Here is a 21,758-nt window from a genome sequence, read left to right on the forward strand (position 1 = left end):
TACAGTTGTATTTAGTGGAATTTTGTAACCTTCATATTGATTATTAATGGAAAATAAGACATGGATGAAAAAATAAATCCGCACAAGTGGACCGATATTCTTATAAATCGGAGTCTCTTGATCCGTTATTCTTTTGATTTTTATGAAAATTCTAACCACATATATAGAGCTTTAAATTCTTAGAAAAGAGTTATATATCTGATTTGAAGAACTTTATGTCGACAGGGAGTTTTAAGCTGCTATCATTGAGATTTATTTGGCTACCTATTTTGTTGGGTGTTTTATTATTTTGGATTTTCGTTTAGTTGGACTATTCTTTATATTTTCTTATGACTTTGGGAATTTATGTTCCTCAATTATTTTGAATTAGTTTGTTCTTTATTTAAATGTTATTTAATTATATACTATATAACTCTGTGTATGTAAATAGTATTTGATGAGTATTATACAATCATGATCATGTTAAATTTATCTAATGTATATGTATAATAACATATAAAGTAGGAACACCCAGATACGGAGCCAAATTTTTTTTTGTGATGAAACAATATTAAAAGTTGTATGTCATACCTATAAAAGTCGTATCCAACAATATAAAAAAATTGGGCCCTAGCTCGGGAATAGATAATGGAACCTCAACAAAATTTCGTTCCCCAGACCAGGTGTAACACTCATATTACAAAAATACTAGTTTTTTTAGATAAATAAAGACCACACCGTCACACGTGTTGGGCAAGGTAAGCTAAATGAAAATGAATTCAATCATAATGCAATAACCAGAAAAAAAAATATTTTTTATAAAACAACTAAAGTTTTTTATTTTCATAATGGAAAGATCTATCTTAAATTTAATGTTTCGATGACCAAAGAATATTAATGAATAAGCTTATATGACAACAAAGATAATATTTGTATGTATTTCCTATTTATTTATTCTTGTTTTTTTTATAAAAAATACAAATATAACATATAAATTTATAAAATTACATTAACTAAAAATGTTGAATCCGTCCATGGGAACACCCACATATTAATTTAATTCAGTAGTAGTCAATAATAATGTCTAATAACCAATAACTTTTCTTAAACGGCTAAATTCACTGGCGAGATAGATTCGAACTCCACAGTTGTTACATAGTATATGTTTTGATAACATGCATTAGTTGCCAATGGTTAATCCAGCTTCTCGATACTGTAGTTAGGAATACTTTCATTTACGAGTTTGACAAGTTTCTCATTATTCTTCCAATCTAAAGGGTATAAATCATTAGAATTTATAGGTTCCTGGTCAAAAAAACTTACTTTGTGTGGCAAATGAAAGATGGTGCATGTTTATATATCAATTTTATTCTTTTAAATGCATTTGGAAATTTTGGTAGCTTGTTACCATTCTGTCCGTTTCTCCTCTTTCTTTAAAAAATCTTTTTCCTGACTTTGTTTTTTACAATGTGATCTTTAATTTGTGTTTTTTCATCTTGTAGACATGTAGGATCAAGATGATGGATCTGGACGTACATAGGCAGAGGCTGGCTTTGAATTGATATGAAGGCATTTTTTTTGATGTGTAAACAAGCATGCCTTTCATATTAATGTCTTTTGGGTTGATCTTGATAAGAACAAATGTTTAAAGTTTAAAATCTTGCTGTAGTTGATGTTTGAATCTTTTAAGTTTTAATGGTGGTTACTATCTATGTTTGTAGTTGATTTTTGAATCTCTGAAGTATTAATGGTGGTTAATTAGTTATCTATTTTTGTTTCCTTGTGTTGAATGTGTTTATAGAGAACTACAGGCTAAAATATTAAATGAGTTATTTATGCCTATAGGCCTTTTTAGTTTTATACCTGAAACTTTTAGCCCAAACCCAAAATGAAAAAAACCAACCCAAAATCGAAACCGAGTCAACCCAAATCAAGAAACCGAAAAACCGAACCATTGAAAAACCGAACCAATTGGTTTCAAAATCTGAAAAACCGAATTATTCGGTTTGGGTTTCGGTTTTAGGTCAAAACCGACCCAAACCGACCCAATCTCACCCCTACTCCACACATACACCAAGAATGAAGGGACAAGCCCTCGACTACTAAGCTATCACTAAAGTGGCTATTAAATTTAGAAGTCAATAATGTTATGACACGGCATTAATATACCACCCTGAAATTTCTTTTTCGCCATAAAGAAGCATTCGATCAATCACTTGCTATTAATTTAACCACGTTCACCATCAACAGTGCCAACACCAAAGCGGGTCCAATATATATTTCTTCCTTTTTGGGTCCATTATCACCCACCCGTTTCCAAAAAAAGGATGTCGCTTAGCTACTCAATCATGCAACTAATGAATGAAGATGGGATACGTTCGCTGTCTGTTATATAACCATACATGCACGTTTTTGTCAATCATTATAGTAGTTATTTAATTTGCGAGGGTCGTCTCCGAAATGACAAAAAACAAAAATAGGCCCAAGGGAAAATGAAAACATAGGCCCTAAAGTTATAAAAATTTAGCTTTGCCTTTATTGATTTATCAATTGCATATCTTTTTTTATTATTATTTATCAAACTTTCACTTGTTGTGCTATTAATTTTTTTATGTAGGCTTAAAATAATACTCATAAAAAATAAAAAATGTAAGATAAAGTTACAAAACCTAATTTTTGGGGCTCTTACAAATTTTGGGCCTTCGGCTGTTGTCCTTCTTGCCCCGCCTTACACTGTGTTCTTAAGATCCTTTAAGTAAGAAAAGAAAAGAATCCAAATGATTTATTGCATAATTGAGTTCTTGAGTTTTTTTTAGTGATGGAAAGGAAATTAAGTGATATGATTTGGAAGGATTTTTTAGTGGTTTTTGTTTTAAAAATTTTTCTCTCATATTTGAGATGATTTGGAAGGATGATATCTCTTCTTTTCTTATCACATCACTTCAATTCTTTTCTTTTAAAATAAAACTCAAGAACATAGTGTTAAAGAGGGCCACTAATTATTAGATGATACTTTTGTCAAAAACTAAATTTGTTTTGAAATTTGAAATATTTTAAGGGTTTTGAAAATGAAAACTCTAAGGTCGCGTTTGTTTGACAGAATTTGATGAAATTTGATGGAATTGGAATTGAATTCCATTCCTTAGTGTGTTTGTTTGTTCAAAGAAGGAGAAATCTCATTCCGTAGGAATGTAAACATTCCATCATTTGATAGAATCTCCATTCTTTGGGGATGGAGGAAGGAATTTCATTCCTTCCATCACTTGAATTCTAAAAAAATAAAAAACATTCCATCAAATTCCATTCCTTCAGATTCAAAGTCCTTCGAAAGATTCCATTCCTTTCAAAAACATTCTGTGAACCAAACGCGCCCTAAAGGTTGTCAGTAAACATTAAACTTGTAACTTGTACTTAGAAATTTTTGAAAGTTGTCTTTCTTTTTTTAGTAAACGGTAACTTGGGCTCAACATAATTATAATTCCAAAGGAATTCGGAAATTCATTTCATGAACACACGTGTCTCCAATCATGTGAATATTTTGCTCACGTAAGGATTTGAACCCAAAATATCTAAGTCTCAAGTCCTACCAATTTCCGATCCAGTTATTGATAACCTATTACATGAGTAAATCTATTGATTTTCAACAATTATGAAACTTTGCATCATGTATCAATTCATCTATATATACTTCAGATATAAAAGTAGAAGTTAATCAACTTCTTGTGAATTTTTTTAACATTGATGACTATAACGATAGTCGTGACAAAAAGACCCGTTTCAATTAAAACAAGGCTTTACTAGCTTGATGTATCAGGGTTATGTGTTCAGGTCAAAACAATCCAATAATTAAAATTGATCGGTTATTGACAAATGAGTTTAGTTTTTCAATCTTTAGCTTTGATATTATTTGAGTAATTGGATGTGTATATGAAATGATGGAAATATAGTTACAGTTGATGAAGTAATGAGCTAGACACTGAAAACTTGATAGGCTATGGGTACTCTTGGGCTGAAACTATTTGTTGGGCCAGGGATTATAGACTCTTAAGTACGTTACTAGCAGAAACAGATCAGGGCATGATCAATTCATTTCTATCATTCTCTCATTCTCTTCATATTCATTTTTCAGACATGCGACATGCGTGGTTTGATCTCTGCATATGGCTCAATTGGACGTGACTGTGTCTCGAATGCCAACTCTAACTCGATATTTGAAAGAGAAAAAAAAGTGGCTAGGATTGACCTGAAAGAGTATTGCTAAGTATATTCTAAAAATAAGATTAGAGACCCAATATTTTCATAGGGCTGTTGAGTATCTATTAGGTGCTATATTTAAGAGATAGTAGAGGGGTATTTTATTTTTATTTTAACATTAGTAGAGGGTTATTTTGCGATTTAAGACACAAAGGGTTATTTAATAGGCATACTTTGTGCGAGTCATAAGTTGCATAACGGAGACTTCTTTGAAGTTGTTAACAAGTATTAATTCCAGACGTACGTGCCAAAGAATGTTTAGCTTACAAATTCGAAAAGCATGTGGTTTTCTATCCGATCCCATTTCTATGACCATGTTTAGCAAGTTAACATCTTTTATTTTAAAAAACATACGACATACGACAAAGGATTTGTAAGTAATTTTTCTAAATCCATCTAAGATAACTAGAAATGGTAGACTGCTTTTTGGACTTCCAACTAATTGGAGAACCTTCGAATAAGATAACCTAGCATGTGACGGAACAACGAGAAACGGGGCATGCAACCCAATCAGAATCTGAGTAAGCATGAAGACTTAGGTTCGTTGAACCATTGAGTAAAATACCTTGACCGTTGGCACCTTTTAAGTATTTTAACAAATGATGAACACCATCCAAGTGAATTTGTTGTGGGTTTTGCATGAATTGACTTAAAGTTTGGATCGCGAAAGCCAAGTTCGGACGTGTGTGGGTCAAAAAAATAAGCTTACCTATCAATGATCGATAAGTAGACTAGTCATTTTGATACGGACTACAAGGGTTAGAAAACTACATATTTTGAGGAAGAGGGGTAACAATAGGTTTAGCATCCAAAAAACCTATGTCAGCAAGTAATTCTTGAGTAAACTTCCTTTGACTCAAAATGATCCCATCATTGGGATAATGAACCTCCAAACCCGGAGCTGCATGATCCGATGAGCTATCAGCTGAGAGACTGGCTTCTCGGTTGTTAGTAACGACTCATACAGAGCAGCCCAGAAAATAACTGAGAAAACCGAAGTCTTTAATGGTGAACTGTTGATGTAGAAAGCCTTGAGTTGGGAACTAGAAGTAGATACTGAACCAGTAACCAATATATCATCAACATAAATTGCGACAATAGTCATGTAACCTTCAACGGTCTTAAGAAAAAGACTGTAATCATTCCTGGACTGTGTGAAACCTTGATCTTAAAGTACAGTGGAAAGTTTATGAAACCATTGTCGACTCACTTGTTTGAGTCCATAAAGAGACTTTTGAAGTCGACAAACCTTGTTTTCAGGTTTAGGAATACCAAGAGGCATTTTCATATAAACCTCTTCAGAAAAATCACCATGAAGAAAAGCATTGTTAACATCCATTTAATGTATTTTCCAATGATTAGAAGCAGCACTAGCGAGAATACTGCGAACAATTGCCATTTTGACAACAGGAGAAAAAGTATCAAAATAATCAATGCCTTCACGTTGATGATTACCTTGAACGACCAATCTGCCTTTAAAACGTTCCAATGAACCATCAGACTTGAGCTTAACCTTGTAAACCCAACGATTACCCAATGCTTTCTTGCCAGGAGGAAGATCACACACTTCCTAGGTGCCATTACCTTGAAGAGCATCAATTACTTTATTCATTGCTTGAACCCAATTGGGATCTTTGGAAGCCTCGTTATAAGATCTAGTTTCAGTAAAAGTGCTAGCATGAACTGAAAAGGCTTGACGGGAATATGGAAAATTGGAGAAAGAAACCAGATTACACCAGTGTTTGTGAGTTGTAGATTTTGGACAAACAAAATATATCAGATGAGCAGGTTGCATGGGAATTCTCTCAGAGCGACGAACAGGAACTGGCTCAGCATTAGTTTGGCTAATAGGTGTAGAAGTGACAGGTGCGGAAGCATTTGTGGAATTTGAAGTATTTTGAGTAGAAATGTCTTGTAAAATAGGTGCAGAAAGTTCATCTTGTAAAGGAGTATTATTGGGAATTTGCGGTGAAACTAAATCAGAAGGTGCAATAGGGGTTGTGTTTTTAGGGTCAAAATTATGAGAATGGTCCTCAAGTGGCAAGGGAAATACAATTGTATCGAGATGCTTTGGCAAATAGTGAAAAGGAAAATGTTGTTCATGGAAGACAACATCACGACTATAAATGATTTGGCGGGCCTGAAGGTCAAGACATTTCTCAAAAGGATATCCCAAGAATACACATGGGATAGAATGAGACTCAAATTTAAGCCTGCCATGTTGAAGGGTGGAAATATAACACAGACACCCAAACGAACGAATATGATCATATGAAGGAGTTTCCTTGGTCAATATTTCATAAGGTGTCTTATTTTGAAGGATTGATAAAAGAAATCTGTTTATCAGATATGAAGCAGTGAGAATGCAATCTCCCCAATATGAAATGGGAAGATTAACCTGAAAGAATATAGCTATAGCAGTTTCAAGAAGGTTTTTAATTATGTTTGCGTTCAACAACACCATTCTGTTGCGGTGTAGCACTGCAAGACGTTTGATGGATGATCCCCTTCTGAGAATAGAATTCATTTTCTTTCGTATCTTTGAATTCAATCCCATTATCTGTGCGAATAATTTTGACAGTAATCTTAAAATGGTTCTCAATATAAGCAATGAAACCAATAAGAGTTTGAAAAGCAGCACTCTTAGTGGCAAGCATATAAGTCCAAGTCGACCGAGAAAAATCATCAACGATGGTTAGGAAATACCTAAAACCATTATGAGTAGGTCTAGAGTACGGACCCCATATATCAACATGAATTAATTCGAATATGGTAGATGTTTTGATAGAACTACAAGGAAATGAATGCCTATTCATTCGTGCTTTCGGGCAAGTAGCACATATATCTGAAGGCACAGAAGAAGAACACTGCAATGAATCAATGCATTTGATTCGATCAAACGGTAAATTCCCAAGACAACAATGCCAAAGTTGAGCTGAACACTTGGTGTTGGAAGCGGCAAGAGAAATCACCGGACTAGAATGGACTTTGTCAGATGCTGCAACAAAGTATAATCCATACTGAACATTTCCAAGAACAAGAGGTTGGTCCATTGTAGGAATATTAAGAACACAACAAGCATTAGTAAAAGTGATGGAGACGTTATATTGATGTAAGACTTTGTACACACACAAAAGGTTAAATTGAAAGTCTGGAACATGAAACACGTTTTTGAGAATGACATGTTCATTTAGTCGAACGAAACCAATGTGATGAACTCTTGCCTTTTGACCATTGGGCATTTCAATATAACATGGTTTAGTAAGAGCAGTGTAATCAAGAAACATATGAAGATCCGGTATCATGTGATCAGTAGCACCATTATCAACAACCCACCTCTTTTCTAAAAAAGATGAAACAAAACAGAATCGCTTACCTGCTAGATAAGCAGCAGACAAATCTATTCTCGTGCCAGACTGAGGAGTCAAATTTGTTGTAACAACATAGCAATCAATTGATGCATCTCATGTTCTTGAGTAGATATTGGAGCAACAGGAGGAACAACAGCACAAGCAGCACGCATTGAATCAGCTGTAGATGTGGGAGCATCTGCAACGACCTTTTTTTCACGATTGACTAGTTGTACCTTGAAACATCGTTTAATGCAGTGACCCCAAATACGACAATTAGTACAGAAAAATTTGGATTTCTTGCAATTTGGAGCAATGCCAAAAACAACCCCTTCATCATTAATAAGAACTTTGTACCATTTATGAAGCCACTCATAATTATCTGACATGTTTAGAAGAAGTCTTGGCAAAAGTGAAATATGTCAAAATGAATTGCAATGGAAATTGATCTTGCCAAATAAAATATCAACAAGGCATAATGTCAAAGGGTGATGAAATTGACCGAGAACTGGTCAAATAAACCGAGAACGGGTGATGAAGAACAATGATACACCGAAAATAATGAGGTAGAAATCACTGAGAAAGGGCAATGAAATTAAGAGAAGTAACTCATTTAGCGGAAATGAAACAAAATACTTGAAAGTATACGAATAAGAACATATAGAATTGAATATAAACAATCTAAAATGATTTAAGTTCTGTGTGGAATAAGTTCTTTGAAATAAGTTATATAGATTTAAGTTCTGTGTGGAATAAATTCTCTAAAATAAGTTATGTAAACGAGAGCAAGTACCCGTGTGTTGCGGCGGTGAGATGGTGAGGGTGATAGGTCATAGAGTGTGATAGCCAAATGCCTTAAGCATACAAGCTCCACCCTCGGATTTAAAAATTCGTTGAAAGTATATTAAATGACATCTCTAATGAAAAAACATTAAATTTTAAGAACACCCATATAACTTTTATAATTTATCGATGTACGGTTTTTGAGATAAAAGATTTTGAATGAATTGGAGGAAGAAATGATATATAGAGGAGAGAAAAAAAATGATTGGTTGATATTTGAGGAGAGAGAAAGGGTGTTAGGTAAATATAGAATTGATATATGGGCATTTTAGGAAAATAAATGTTGAAACTTAAAATGTAAACAGGAAATATCTGTTTTATAATATATTATGTAAATAAATTCTATGAATAAGTTCTGTGACAAATTCTGTGATAAACTCAATGGCAACTTCAATGGACAAACTCGGTGGAATAAAGTCTCTAAACTAAAAGGGCCGGATATTTTTTTTTTAAAGAACACAAGAATGAAGAACCCTAACAAATTGAAACAACTGGCCAATATGATACGGTTGATGGCTAGATTGGATAAAAAAAAAAAAGAGAGAGAGAGATTCAACAAATGGATTGAAGAAATGAATCGACTAACCCAAAATCTTAGAATGAAATTGGAAAAGAACTATTTGGAATAGAATGGCCGCTAGAATCAAATCGATGAGCAAATAATACAAATAATTGGTGGTAGCAAAAAAGTGAATGGTTCCATCAAAAATTGAATGGCGGCTAACAATTGTGAATCAACCAATTAAATATAACCTATAAACATAGAATTGAAATAATCCTATGCCAATTGATGAACTAAGAAAAGAAACAATATACTTGGTTTTAGGAAAGAATGGATTGTGATTAAAATTGAAATGAGAAATGTGATTGATGGATCAAGAATTTTGCTCTGATACCATGAGAAAATCAAAGAACTAGAAAAGAATCGGTGAATGATAACTATTTCATTAACCTTGAAAGTGAGGCCATCAAGTGGCTTAAATACAAAAGATAAGTAAAAGTAACTAATAACATTATTAGACTCTTACTATTAGCTAAATACCAAATAAACCTTAAACAAATATCAACAAATACATAAATACATATCTCTACACCATCTAATCTCCAACTTACCTATATTTCGGAAAGACTAATATGAGAAGTTACAAGAATATAAGGTGAACTACACAAGGCAATGCTCCTAAAAATATTGTAAGTGCATAAATATACCGGAAATGAAACAGTTGATCTACATTGAGTAGAGATAAGGTTATCTATATCTTAAACAATGTTGGCTCAAGTTTTTTATAGGACTTAATCGAGATTAATTTTTGGGAAGTTCCCAAAAAAGATTTTAAAAAATCCCAAAAAAATGTTATTTTTTAATACCAACAAGTACGCAACACTAATCAAAGGGAAGTTCCGAGTTAAAATAAAAACAATAAAACATCAGTATAAACAGATTAATTATTAAAACAATAACTTACATGGTGGTAGGATTGGTGGTGTGTGGTGGTGATGGCATGGTGGATAGTGAGCTTGGTGGTGCACGACAACAAGAGAGAACAAAGAGATCTTAGAGAAAGCAAGAGATTACATAGAGCAAGAGATAGAGAATTAAGAAATAGAGATAATGAACATACTTTTATAAATCTGAATACTATAATCATAGTAGAGCTGTAGAGACTCTTTGAATGTCTAGGGGAGTAATGTAATTTGGAATTACAAGAAAAATGATTATGCTTGAAACTATTCTTGTTCTCAGAGACTAGCGTTGTACCCGCGCGATGCAGCGGGGAATAAGAAAAAAACGTCGGTAGTTTGATGGTGGTTTGTGGGGCGGCGGCGATGAAAAAGAAAAAAAAAATAAGCCGGCGGCGGTGGATGGTGGTTTTTGGGGCGGTGATGGATGGTGTTTATGGGGGGATAGCGTACATAGAAGGTAGATTGCGGCGGTGGATGGTGGTATTTGGGGCGGTGGTGGATGGTGTTTATGGGGGGAGAAAATCAGAGAAGGGGGGGAGGGAGAGAAAATCGGAAATCGGATGAACGTATGTGTGTGTAATGAGCGTGATGGAGAAAAAATAGGGTAGTGTAAATTAGGAGAGCATAAAAGACATTTTAAAGGTAGAGGTGTTAAAAAAGGGGGTGGAGTAGTTTGCTTATTAAGGGAGTATAGATAAAGAACAATTACTTATTTTGTTAGACAAGGAGAAGCCCTAAATAATTAAATTTTTAGAAGAAACTCAGTAGACTCTTAATCTAATTCTATCATATTAAAATTTTGGGGGCCCAAATAACTATTGGGCTTTAGGCATGTGCCTAACCCAATAGTACGATAGAACAATATTAAACTCAACGTCCCCCTTACACAAACGTAAATGGAATAAATGGGACCGAGCATAAAAATGGTAATGGATGTTACTCACTTAGTTATTGACTGTTAGAAATACAACTTTTCAGAAGAACGCGCGAGGCTCTTGGTCTGAGAGACTGAGATCAAGTTTGAACAAACTATAACTAGTTTTGTAAATATACTTTTGGTCATAATTATCATCGGTTTAGTAAATATTACTCGTATTAGTTTTATTTGTTAAATGTTGATCATATTATCACCTGTTTAGTAAATTATATTAAAATATATTTCACCTTAGAAACATAAGGCAACCCGTCTTCAAAGGGCATCCACAATTTTTTATTTCATTTGCAACCATTTTATAAACATCCTGTTCTTAATCTTTCCAACCCAAACAATTTTTGCCAAAAAAGTATAAAACTTATTACCTGAATCTACAATATTCATTTCTACCATTAAACCACAATGGCTGACGAGGACAAGACGGAGCGTGACCGGATCTTCAACACGTTTGATGCGAATGGAGACGGAAAAATCTCTGCGGAAGAGCTTGGAAAATCGTTGAAGATCCTTGGCTCGGTGTCACCCGAAGAAGTCCAAACCATGATGGATGAACTCGATACGGATGGAGACGGGTACATATCTTACGAAGAGTTTACCGAATTTTATAATGCAAACAGAGGCTTAATGAAGGATCTTGGCAAGATCTTCTAAGCTTTTATTACTATATCTTATTTACGATTACGACTTATAGATATTGTTTTTGGCAATGCCATTCATAATTTATCATTTTCAGGTCGTATTGAGTTTTGAATTTTGTTAACAGTAAAAAGTGTAATATATATCGTTACGGATATAAATTATTTATATTATCTTATTAAAAGAATAGTATTCATGTTGAAAATTACATAGGCAATATATACCTTCAATGATTGAATTGGACTATTAACCTTTATTTTTTGAAATATATCCATTAACTATTTACATCAATTACATTTACCTCATTAATCTATACCATTTGACGCCGCATTTACCACCGACAGTCGTTCTCCACTCCATCACCACACCATCGTCGACACGAACACCGACCCATTGATCGGATACTGTGCTAGTAATACGACTATGTATATAAATGTTGAGAGTAAGTTCTTTCAAACATAGAGAGTTAACATGTGTATTAAATTTTCTATACAATAACAACAATTCCTAATCCTTGTATAAATCAAATATGAAAGAGGCTGGATATAGACCGTTTTTAATTTCTCTACCTAAAGACAGAGAAATTACTTCCACAAAGACAAACGAGAGAAAAAGCAAAAGGGTGTAAAGGTACCATCATCTCCACGACTCCGCCTCATCACGTAGGCTTCTGTTTAGTATATTTTGGCGGATTTTATCATTATTTACAATTTTAGCAGAATTATGTTTTAAATATATGAGCAAAATCTTAAAATTTTCAATAACAAGACCTTCTCATCACGTTAGAAGTGTATGCTCACATGAGACCATTCCCATCGCCACCAAATAGAATTCCATGAAATGTTTCCTTGCAAAGTTCACCCGCCATCTTTAATTTCTCTCCAAGCTAGTGTTGCTATTCTTTAATTTCCGCCATCACCACCACCACCAACATCATTACATTGCAACCTCCACCGCTACCTATCATCGCCACCACCACCTCCACCATTACAGGTACCGTCGCATTGGCAATTACTCAACTAGTAAATACATTACATATATAGTTACTAAGGGGTTGGATATTATAAAACAACTATTAATGTAAAACAGATAAGTTAAGATGTAAACCCTTAGATCATAGTTAAATTGATGCACGAAGATTCACCAAGCAATTGATGTACGATGATTTTTAGGATGCACGGTGATTTTCAGTGATGTAAAACCTATTGTTTTATTTGTTTACTTATTTTATTTTACCTAAAACTTAGTTACTAAAATCAAAATATATTAGGTATGTTTCAAGGAAAACTCGTTATGATTTATGGGTTTGAAAATACATCAGGGAACCATTTAATTAGGATTTATGGGTATGTTTCAAGGAAAACTCGTACGAGTCTTTTTAATTAGGTGATATTTTTTGGGGATCAAAAGGTACAAACAAACCGTTCATGATATGTGAATAATTTGGTTAGACCACATTCTATACGGTGTGTTAAAAACTAACAATACGTTGTTTTTAGATAAACTGAATAGGAAAAAAACTTCTCCGTTTACCAACATGTTAATGACCCCGTATATAGAGCATCTAAGCCACAGCCTGTAACATATTAGCAGCCCACATGGCACGTGAGCTCCATCTAAGCTACTGTATTTTCTTAATCTCTATGCTAATTAGGCGCATGTGACCACATATTGTCATGGACACTCATGGGGTTAATTTAAACCCCGAGCCCCACGTACTTTTCGTTTGATTTATATTTTAGTGGTACATAATTTTTTTAAGAATAAAAATTCAATGTAAAAGATTAGATTTATTTGGGTGTCAAATACAAAGGTTGTTTATATTTTTTTTAAGATAAAGACAAATATTAAATATGTAAATCCAGATGCAAAAAATTGTAGGTAAAACCCATGTGTCCATATAATTATATAACGGATATAAATTCATGTCTCTACATAATTATAAAATCTAAAAACTGCAAATAATCAATTATCAAACTTAATTTAACAAGTTTCTAAGGATTCCTGTAACTTTTGGAATTCCTAACCTATATATATACATATAATAATTTCGGATATCGGGTATGGGGATCGAGATCATGGTTTCCCATCCTCGTTCGCATCCCGGTCAACTCGAGGATTCCCAGTCAAACCAGGCTCGGATATCGGATACAACATCGGATATAGTTGTATGGATATTTTTACCATCCTGCGTATGGATAAACCGTCCAAGTTTGAGACACTACATGGATTTCTCATGTTGCATGTAAGTAAACAACTTCTTGTATGACCTTTTGCTATTGAGGAAAGACAAGGAAAGAAAACAAGAAAGTTGCTAGTGCATTATACAGAAACATATATAAATCCTCCATTAGCTTTAACATGTCATATTGTATGAGTAAACTCAAATAGCACTTTTCTGAAAGGAAAAACATCTATGTAAAGAATGGCCAAAACAATGAATTAGCCCAAACTAAACACATGATTAATAAGAAAAAATCATATATATCCCAACCAAAAACCCGAAAGAAAAAAACCTACCTTAACAAGCCTATCAAATATGCAAACATGTAAATTAGTTTTTTCTTTACCATGCTGATTCAACTACAAGACCTATTTACAAACTTCCAAATAACCTTTTTGAATCTTCAATTCCTGTACTTGGGTTATATTCAGATAAATTATTTGTAACTTCAAAATAGATTCTTTGTTCTACTATATCGGTCATCGACAGTATAAATGATCGTAGTCATCTTCAAATTCTGAAACGCCTAGCATTGCCAGAGCCAAATGAGACTTCATGTCATTATTTGTTTGTCGAATCTGTGGGTAACTGTCACCAATGTAGTTGCTAGAAGATAAAGGAGTACTGGGCTTTGTCCTGATTGTTGAATTTGTCCTTCCATTTAGGATTGAGATTATTACATCCATATTTGGTCTTTTTGATTCTTCATTGTTTATACAGGCATCTGCAGCTTGTATCATCCGTGCTATCTGGTCTAAATTTCTTTCCGTGAACTTGTTGCAGGGATCAAGTAGTTTCTCTATAGACCCTTGTTGTAATAGTGGCTTGGCCTGCAGAATTTATGAGCAGATATTATTAGTAAACAGATACATTTCACCAAAAAAAACAAAAAACAAGAGTTTTTGAATACAAGTCTTTAAAGTTTGGTGCCAACAAGATATGTAAATAACTGAGCTGTGATATTATTAAAAAATGCTAGTAGTTGAAATAGGGTCTCCGGATGAGCGTTTCTAAAATGATTACTACAACTGGATGAATCAGATCAGGATCACATAATTAGCTGTATGAAGCTAAAGAAAACTAGGTAATTTTAGTGGCGTTTGGTTGCAAAGAGTAATCAATATTGCAGAAATCCATTTCTAAATCCCACCCCTTTTCTCCTAAATAATCATAACTATAAAACAGTTCAACGAAACAATTGAAACAGAGACTTATGACCACAAATTGCATTAACCAGATTAAAGACATCAACAATCACTGAAGCTCAAGGACCAACTTTAGCAAAATGTTAGCAACAACTCACCCATAAAACCAAGTTCTCTTCTCCGGCTCCTCTTTTAGTCTCAATTGGCTTACGTCCTGTTATCAACTCCAAAAGAACCACTCCAAATGCATAAACATCGGTTTTATCAGATACCTTCCCATGTTGGAAATATTCAGGAGCCAAATATCTATGAAATGAAACCATCTTATAGTCAATTGTTCTCACAATCTATCAAAAGCAATCAAGCCTGCAAATTCTTGACCAATAACTTACCCAAATGTCCCTTTCACAGTTTTGCACAGAAAAGGAACCGAAGGAGCAGATGTCCAAGTAGCTAAACCAAAATCACATAACTGCAATACCAAGTAAACTATAAATCATACTTCTAAGAAAACAACATCTAGATCATATCATATACTATAATCTAGAGAAAATCTTCCTCACCTTGGGTGATTTTCTTGAAGACAAAAGGATGTTTGAAGGCTTAATATCTCTATGAACCACACATCTTTCGGTTCCATAATGCAAATACCTAACAGCCTCAGCAACACCTTTAGCAACCTTATATCTTACTGACCACGGAAGTTTTGATCCGCCAGTTTTACCATTTCTCGTTTCTACAAAATGGGTATTTTTTTAATTTAATAAAGATTCAAACTTTAACAGTCAAGAACAAAAACAAAAAGTCAAAGAATTAGTACCTCGTAAATACCGTTCTAAGCTTCCACCTGAAACGTACTTGTAGATTAAGAACAAACCACCTTCTGGATCAATACAAAACCCCACGAGTGGAACGATAAAATTGCTATGAAGAGAACTTGCTATCATTAATTCTCTACAAAAAGCCTTAGGTGCCTCCTTATCTTCTTTATCCAATTTCTTGATTGCAACAGCAGTTTTCAAGATCCCAACTCTTCCCTTAAACACATAGCTCAATGCACCTCTTCCCAAAACCCTCCCTGCCCAATTCCAATAAATCCAAATTCAAAGTGTTAACAACCTAAATTTCAAATATATATTTAATATTGTCACTTTGTACTATGTTCTAAACATAGTGAAATATCTGAATGCAAAATTGATACTTTGTTTTTTATTATTGAAGAAAGGGGCAATCATTTAGACACATTCATAAATATAATTACAATTTGTGCAACATAAGACTAGATCACTAGAACCTATTATGACATTCTGTTGATTAGTCACCTAAAAGACCATTTGGTAAATGCAATATCAATATGGGTTTGGTTGGAAATTAAACAAGCAAACATTATATTATAATTGTTACATTTTTTTAATTATTAATCATTCACATTTTCCAGGTCAAAAAAATTGGTCAAATGTCAAAAAAATGTCACAACATAAACATATAAAAAAACAAAAGAAAATATAATTAAAAGTAAAATAAATTAGAAAAATTAAAATTAGGGAAATCAATCAAGTACCTTTAGAGAAATTATTAGTGGCAGAAATGACTTCAGCATAACTAAATCTAATCAAAGTATGTGCAACAGGTGAAATACTTCTTTCCAATGACTCAATTCTTGTCCATTTTAGTTCTTGAGATCTTGTTGGTTCAATTAAACCATTATCCAAATTCACCATCAAAACAGTTGCAGATGAACTCATTGATTCAAGCTCAACTTGTGAACATAAACTAAATCTAAAAGATGAATGAACAGAATGTGGTTCACCATTTGTTGTTGTTGTAACACACCCGCCAGACTCAGCAAGAAGCCATGCTTTATTGTTTTCCAAATTGTTCACCATTATTTTCTTTTTCATTTCATCTTTTTTGTACTTATTAGCAATTGTTGGAAAAAAACAAGCAAAACCAAAATCCCAAATCATTTTTTGCAAAAAGTTTTTAACTTTCATATTATGATGGTTTCTAATTTCTTCATTGTAATGATAGATTTCACCATCATCATCTTCAAGATTTGAGATTGTGGATGTAATTGGAAGTGGGTTTTGTGTAGAAGTGATTTTGGAAACACCCATTTGGAATAAGGCCAAATCTTGATGATGGCAACACTAAAAACAATAAACTAAAAAGGGAGAAAAAGATGGGAAAAAGATATGAAGAACAAGTTGATTGCTTGGAAGTGGAGAAGAGAATATATATTTATTTTTCAACGGAATATATAATACTTATAATAATGTGTATATATGTATATGTATTATAATGTAGGTGGTCTGTGAAAAAGATTAAATTAAGTGAATTAGTTGGGAGAAAAGGGTGTGTGTCACATATGTCTATATGTGTGTGTTATAGATGATGTTAGATAGATGGTCCCTTGAGATAGGTAAAAGAAAGAGAGATGGATGGGATAATTCATACATTCATTCATTAGACATAAAAGAAAGAGGAATAAAAGTGTGAAGGTTGAAGAAAGAGATTCTTTATGTTTATGGTTATTAAGACAAGCTACAACACACACAAAGACAAAGACACAATTGTTTTTATTTTTGTTTTTTTATAAAGGTGATCCATAATGCATAGTGTATTATGATTACTACTCGTATTAATAATTTGATAAATAAAACTTAATTTAATAAATACCAAGCATTTCTGCCTATAATTAGTAAAGTATGGTAATAATCATAATATATTTACTGTATTTATAAAGAAAACATTTAAAAGCAAGTTGTTATTCACCAATAAAACTTTCTACATTTGTATAAATAGATTTTTGAAGTAGTTATGGAAGTCTTAGGTTTCATCTAAGACATGAATGGTTTAAATTGCGCATACTCCTCAATTAAATGTTATTGTAATTTCTCGAATGCAACAACAATGCTTATTTGGGTATTGTTGTATGTTTTTTCTTGAACATATTTAATATGTTCTTTAGATTTATTGAAAGGAAAAAAAAATACACAAAAATCCTCTTTTCTAAACACCCGTAAGTTGTCAAGGGTGATTTTCAAGTGCGAGGCTTTTTCTAATATCTTCAATTTAGACCATTCGTAACCGTTTACCTATTTCACCTACATTTTGTCTTGCCACGTCAGTTTCTCCTTCTAATCTCTTTCACCTTTACTTTTTCCCTTAACCATTCACCTATCATTTGGACCCCAAACCTTGTCTAACTAATTTGTAAAATAGAATATATATTATATATAGTACAATATTATAAGCAAAAGGTACAAGTCATCTAACACCTTAGAAATAAACTTTGAAAGAAAAAGGGGACCACGTGTTTGTTGTTATCAACCTCTTTCTTTTTATCATCTGATTTCTCATCTATTCTCACTCTCTCTATAATATAAAATAATAATATATAAGAAAAGTATGATTTTTTCACCTCGGTGATCAGTTTAGCCGATGACTATTTCACCGAGCTATCACCACAACCTCCATAACAGTTCACTAATAGAGTCAGCTTCTTTCATCTACATGTATCGCCAACCTTTAAGAATGGTCTTAGGGATAGAAAGGTAAAAAGGTTAGAAACTTTACCATAGTAATTATAAATTTATTTATTTTCAACTTGCTTTTTTTTATGTATTTTAAATTTGAGCATAATGATTAGTGTATTTATACAAAAGTTTTTTAATATAACAACAAATTTAAATATGTTATGATTTTACTTTGAGATATTCATGTTTAAAGAGAGTGATAATATCATTTAATCATTCATAATGATGTATGTTTAATGCAATTATATATATTTGTGTAACAAAATACATATAATTTGTTATGTATCGCTAAAAAATATTCTGTGAATATCATTGCCATAAATTTAATGCACTTTATGTATGATGTTACTATATTAAACAAATTAAATTTAACTTCTGAATCTGGCCCATGTATGACAATTACATTGAATTTAACTTTTTAAGTAACATGATAAATTCTATATTAATAAACTAGTGCTTAGGCCCATCCATTGGACGGGTAGGCTAAAAAAATTATAAATCTTATAATAATTGTGAAATAAAAAGTGTATGACCAATATCACAACTTAATGAATATGAATTGAAAGCAAAAAAAATAAACATATGAAAAATAATTTCATATAAATATTGATTCTGTTTTACCCTTTTTTTTCAACTTTAGTTAAATAAAAAGAGAAACAAAAAGTGTGTGACCAATATCATAACTTAATTAATATGAAAGTTAAAGACGAAAAATATGAAAATTAACTCCACATAAATATTGATTCAAGTTACCCCTTTTTTTCAACTTTAGTTAAATATAAAGAGAAACAAAAAGTGTATGACCAATATTACAACTTAATCAATACGAAAGTTAAAAAAGAAACATATGAAAATTAACTCCATATAAATATTGATTCAAGTTTACCCTTTTTTTTCCAAGTTTAGTTAAATATAAAGAGAAACAAAAAGTGTATGACCAATATCACAACTTAATCAATACGAAATTTAAAAAAGAAACATATGAAAATTAACTCCATATAAATATTGATTCCATTTTTTCTTTTTTTTAATTTCAACTTTAGTTAAATATAAAGAGAAACAAATTAAAAGTAGAGTATATAATTTAAAAAATAGATAGCAATTCATCAAGAAAGATCATCTCGAACAAATTTTGAAAAATATAAAAATAAATAGAAGATTAATTAGGTGAGAGTATTAGGCTAAAGGAGGGTGATTAGGGGTGCCAAATGTACCCCCAACCCCCTCTTTTAGTTATATTATAGATATGATGAACAAAAATTCATAAAAATACCATGTCTCAAAATATTAAGTATTTAAATTAATACATAATGCTTTGTAAATAAAAAAGTATGCAAGTGTATATATTAGCTGTTTAAATTTATATTCATTTAAACTATGTTTTGCACTTTTTTTTTTCATCGAAGGCTAAGGAGTAAGGACCAATAAGAGTCTTTCGTATAAAATATTTTATATCCCCGAGTTATTTCAAAGTAGGAAAGAAAAAAATACAAAGGAAATGAAACAATAAATTAAAAAAAAAGAAGAAGAAGTTTGGTTTAAGAATATAATTGAGAAGTATGTAGATTTAAAACTTTTTCCATCCAAATTTTCTTTTCAAATATTGGTTGATCAAAAAGGAAAAACCTTCTAGGCTTTTGAAAATTACTGAGTTATCAATAAAGTTTATTTTATTAATATATAGTTGTATAGGTTTTAGGTCAAATAAAACAAATATTAAAGTAAAACGAATAAAATAATAGGTTTTTCTTCACTGAAAATCATCGTGCATCAATTTAACTATGATCTAAGGGTCAAGATCTTGTCTTATTTGTTTTACTTTTATTACTTACTTTACAATACCCAACTTATATATATATATATATATATATATATATATATACAAGCATGGTACCCGCGCAATGCGGCGGTGGTGGTGTAGAAGACGGTCTAGTGGTGGCGGTGATGGTACTGTTGGTAGTGGTGGCGGTGTCAAGTGGTGTAGGTTGATGTAATTGTGATAGTGAAAAGTTTTAGAAGATAAGGGTTTAAAGTGTTAAGTATTAAAATAAAGGTTTATGGTGTAAATTAATTATTAAGGGCAAAATTGGTAATTTATAAAACTTTTTTCATAGTGGGTTTTTATTAAGGGGCAATTTAGTAATTTCATATGTGACATATGAGTAACTATTTCTATTTTGAGAGGGGTGCATAATCTTTATATAGGAGTATATATATATATATATATATATATGAAGTATATATAACTATAAAATTGTATTTTTTTTTTTTGTCTTTCATTGTCTTTATTTTTAATCCGGAGAATTTAAATTTTTCTTACTTTTTTTTCATATGATTTTATTTTTAACTTGGGAAATTAGCTTTTTATGTTTATAACCTCTTTTATTTTCTAACCCCCCCTCCCCCCTCCTTTTTTTTTCATATGCATTTTAAACACTATAAAAAAATTCCATTTCTTAACAAAGTGAGTGTGCGTGCATTGTGTATATGCACATTTTCTTATTGATGTTTATTGATGTTCGTAACCACTAATTCATAAATAATTCATTTCAAACTTTCGGATTAATGGATGTGGACGCAGTTTCACGGTGACTATGTTGAAAGAGTTTATAGATTATGGTCCAACACTCCAATTATATCAAAATTAGGTCTTATGGAGGGAACATTAGATCATCTCTGATTCATTATTGAGTATTATAATGACACAATAATGGGATAGCCAACCACTACTAATGCATGGGGGAAGGGACATGGGGTCCATTTGATATGAGAGGAAAAGGGCCAGTTTGGAAGGTGCATGGTTTTCAGATTTGGGTGATCATTATTTGTTAATGAATAATGCATATATGATATATCATTAGTATTAATTATTATTTTGTTAGCGTTTGTTATTCTACTCATCTTAGTTGATTAAACATTATTGAGGTGCTATATAAACAGAAAATGGAGGCAAGGTATCAAAAATGGCTTTTCCTTAAAGCTTAGTTTATTAAACTATAGTAAATACACTGCATGATCCTATATATGAAAAAAATTAATCAAAAATATTGTTAAATTTTTTTACATATTTATAACTTTAAAAAAGTTTTAGTTTGTTTAATATTTCATAACAAATGCAAAAATTGTTATGTAATTTGTCTTTTTTTTTTTTAGTATTTTCATCTTCGTTATTAACTTTCAGGCTTTCAGCCAAAATCATCCCCGTAGTTTGTCGTTAAATTAATACTTGCATTTTGCTACATGACATCTGCTTACGAGTTACTATTCGTCCATGTCACGCCCTATACCACTATTCGGGTTTTACCACATCGCATTTTTTTCGGATTTTTTATTACGGGTTATTTTTTGGTTTTTTCTTTTTACATTACTTTTTCTTTTGAGTCATTCAAT

General features: G+C 32.1%; 2 protein-coding genes across 2 annotated transcripts; one reads left to right on the forward strand and one right to left on the reverse strand.

The window, feature by feature from the left end:
* The first annotated feature begins 11,198 nt into the window (after nt 1–11,198).
* Nucleotides 11,199–11,578, forward strand: LOC122580533 (polcalcin Bet v 4-like). The gene has a single exon (XM_043752806.1). The coding sequence runs from the start codon at nt 11,227–11,229 to the stop codon at nt 11,473–11,475; it is 249 nt and encodes an 82-aa protein (XP_043608741.1). The 5' UTR covers nt 11,199–11,226; the 3' UTR covers nt 11,476–11,578.
* A 2,297-nt stretch (nt 11,579–13,875) lies between these two features.
* LOC122578657 (pto-interacting protein 1-like) lies at nt 13,876–17,048 on the reverse strand. Its single transcript, XM_043750663.1, has 6 exons — nt 16,391–17,048; nt 15,650–15,907; nt 15,393–15,565; nt 15,222–15,301; nt 14,988–15,135; nt 13,876–14,514 (listed from the first exon to the last, which is right to left on the reverse strand). Exons 1-6 carry the CDS (start codon nt 16,944–16,946, stop codon nt 14,164–14,166), a joined length of 1,566 nt encoding a protein of 521 aa, XP_043606598.1. The 5' UTR covers nt 16,947–17,048; the 3' UTR covers nt 13,876–14,163.
* Nucleotides 17,049–21,758: the final 4,710 nt, after the last annotated feature.

Source organism: Erigeron canadensis, chromosome 8, assembly GCF_010389155.1.
Source record: "Erigeron canadensis isolate Cc75 chromosome 8, C_canadensis_v1, whole genome shotgun sequence".
NCBI lineage: Eukaryota > Viridiplantae > Streptophyta > Magnoliopsida > Asterales > Asteraceae > Erigeron > Erigeron canadensis.

What these genes read in the sequence shown, in the direction of transcription:
- LOC122580533 (XM_043752806.1), top strand. Translation starts at nt 11,227, where the DNA reads ATGGCTGACGAGGACAAGACGGAGCGTGACCGGATCTTCAACACGTTT.
- LOC122578657 (XM_043750663.1), bottom strand. Translation starts at nt 16,946, where the DNA reads ATGGGTGTTTCCAAAATCACTTCTACACAAAACCCACTTCCAATTACA. An exon ending in ACTGTGAAAGGGACATTTGG is followed by an intron (nt 15,136 to 15,221) that starts GTAAGTTATTGG and finishes TTCATTTCATAG; the next exon opens with ATATTTGGCTCCTGAATATT. An exon ending in AAGAGAACTTGGTTTTATGG is followed by an intron (nt 14,515 to 14,987) that starts GTGAGTTGTTGC and finishes TAAATTCTGCAG; the next exon opens with GCCAAGCCACTATTACAACA.